This window comes from Poecilia reticulata, linkage group LG6 (genome assembly GCF_000633615.1).
Source record: "Poecilia reticulata strain Guanapo linkage group LG6, Guppy_female_1.0+MT, whole genome shotgun sequence".
Classification (NCBI taxonomy): Eukaryota; Metazoa; Chordata; class Actinopteri; order Cyprinodontiformes; family Poeciliidae; genus Poecilia; species Poecilia reticulata.
The window spans coordinates 3816664-3818848 of record NC_024336.1 but is presented as its reverse complement, the minus strand read 5'-3'; the positions used below and the strand labels follow the sequence as shown (position 1 = coordinate 3818848).

General features: G+C 41.9%; 1 protein-coding gene across 1 annotated transcript in view; it reads right to left on the bottom strand.

The window, feature by feature from the left end:
• Window positions 1–111: 111 nt before the first annotated feature.
• Window positions 112–2185, bottom strand: part of isg20 (interferon stimulated exonuclease gene) — a 4417-nt gene continuing 2343 nt past the window's right edge. Inside the window, exons 3-4 of the mRNA XM_008410880.2 lie at window positions 1592–2181; window positions 112–644 (exon numbers count right to left, since the gene is read on the bottom strand). Of these exons, the coding sequence (XP_008409102.1) occupies window positions 393–644; window positions 1592–2181 (842 nt within the window). The 3' untranslated portion in view covers window positions 112–392. The remainder of the gene's footprint in view (window positions 645–1591; window positions 2182–2185) is intronic.

The following is a 2185-nucleotide window of genomic DNA, read 5'->3' as shown; positions in this document are numbered from 1 at the left end:
GTTTACATCTAATATTCTAATCTTAAATGTTATGTTTTTATTTATTAGATATCAGCAGAAAATTCAATTTGTTTGAATAAGAAGGGTTCGGTGAATCCGCATATGCAACTGSGGGGTTCGGTACYTCTAAAAAGGTTAAGAACCACTGTTCTAGAGTCAAAGAACGCATGAATGTCTTGAGTGCCACTCAAACTTTTCCCTAACCAAAAAGTCCCAGGAGAAAAATTACCTACAAATTAAACAGTGGTTGATTTATCGACGCACCACTAGTAGGTGGTACAAAATGGTTAGCATGTTAGCACACTTAGCGAGTTTACGAACATGCTAATGGGTAAACTGAGCCAGAGAAGCTCTCAAGCATGATGAAAACAAACTTTGCTGACCMGTTWTTTTCACAGAAGTAGCCACAGAAAGTGAGAACTGGTTAAGTCCACAGCTCTTACCTGGATCCTGCGGTTCAGCAGCTTGTTGGCCAGCAGCTTAAGAGAAGAGCGGCGTCCATGAGGGAAGCCAGCCAGGCGCCGGAGGTGACGCGTCGTACTGGTGTCTCTGACCATGTGACTTGGATGGTCCATGTTCAGCACCTCAAAGTCGTTGTAGATGGAATGACCCACCACCACCTTGCCTTCAAGTATAGCGAGGATCTGCAGCAGAAGAATTATACCATTTTACCCAGTACAGATAGTTTGTTAGATTAAAAATGACTGTCTTTTAAGGCTATGGAGAACAATTACTTATGTTTATTAAAATAAGATTTTCCCTGTGGTCTTAACTAAAAACCAGCTAAACAAAAGGTGTATAAGCAGACAGAACTATAGAGAAGGCATTTGGACCAAATTTATATTTGGTTGAAAGGAGAGGCTCTAACTACAGTTTGCTTGGTAAACCCGATTCAGACAGAAAAAAAGGGAGTACATTTCCACCAAAAATCTCAAACTTTTAGAGGTTTTATAGAAAAAATACACCCCAGAAATTTAGAAAGTTTCAAAAGTTGAAAGAGTTCCACTTTTATTAATTTTCTGAGTTTCTCAAAATATGGGGTAAGAAAGTTATCAAAAATAACGTGCAGGCAAAATACAAAAAAAATAATAATAATTGTGCGTGTAACTTAAATGTTGTACATAAATAAAATTAGTAAATTGCTAAGTGGCATTTTTAATAAAAATTTTTTTTTTAATAAAATTTAAATTTTTTAAAGTTTTTTTTCTCACAAACGTTTGACTTCTGGAGTTCAGAATTCTTTTTCCCTCKAATCTTTCTGAGATTAATATAAAATTGTCAGTTTTCTCTTGCAAATTTTTTGGTTTCTGCAACTCAAATTTCCAAGTTTTTTCTATAACATTTCTAAGATTAATCACAATTTGTGATTTTTTTTTTCCCTCACAAATTTTTGACTTTTAAAGCTGAGATGTTTTTTCTACAAAATTTCAGAAATTTTCAAGAAAAATTCAGTTTTACTTTTTAAGAAAGAAATGTACTACAGCCCTTATACACCATTACAGATTTGGGTAGCTGGTAGATATGCATTAAAAACAAACATCTGTAATGGATCTTGAGGTGAAGATCTTGAGGTGAACCAGAAGAGCCGTACCTCCTCTTGGGCCTGGGCGAAAGGTACAGCGTTGTGGAGGTGGTGCCGGCGGATCCCGCTCCAGGGCGTTCGGAAGTCCGTAACGGGCTGACATGGTCGGACATATTTATCGTACAAGACGTTGCCATGGTAGTCGACGATGCTACAGCGGCCCAGCGCGCTGCAGCGGCCGCCGGGCCCGGTGCCCACCATCTCGCAGTCCAGCGCCACCACAGAGGCAGCCGGGGGGCTCGGACAGAGGAAGGGGGAGCTGCGGCCGCTGGCGGGGGGGCTGCTCTCRGAGAAGCCGCTGTCAACCTCCCAGCTGTCTCCGAGCACTGCCGTCACACTGTGGTGGTCCGGCTCTGGCGCRGAGTTTAAAGTGCTGTCCGTGTACGGCTCGACTAATTTCGCCTTCTTCATCAGCGCGTTTGCTTCCAGGGGTTCGCACAGGGAGCKGGGTCTCTTCTTCCTCCTCCTCCTGTTGGAGGTAGCGTTCACATCTTGGTGTTTCTTCCTGGCTACGGCGCTCTCCATTGCACGAATCGTCATGGACTTCTTGCACAGATACCTGTAGTTGCCAAGAAAGTCGTGTGATACTTTATTTCTTTTTGA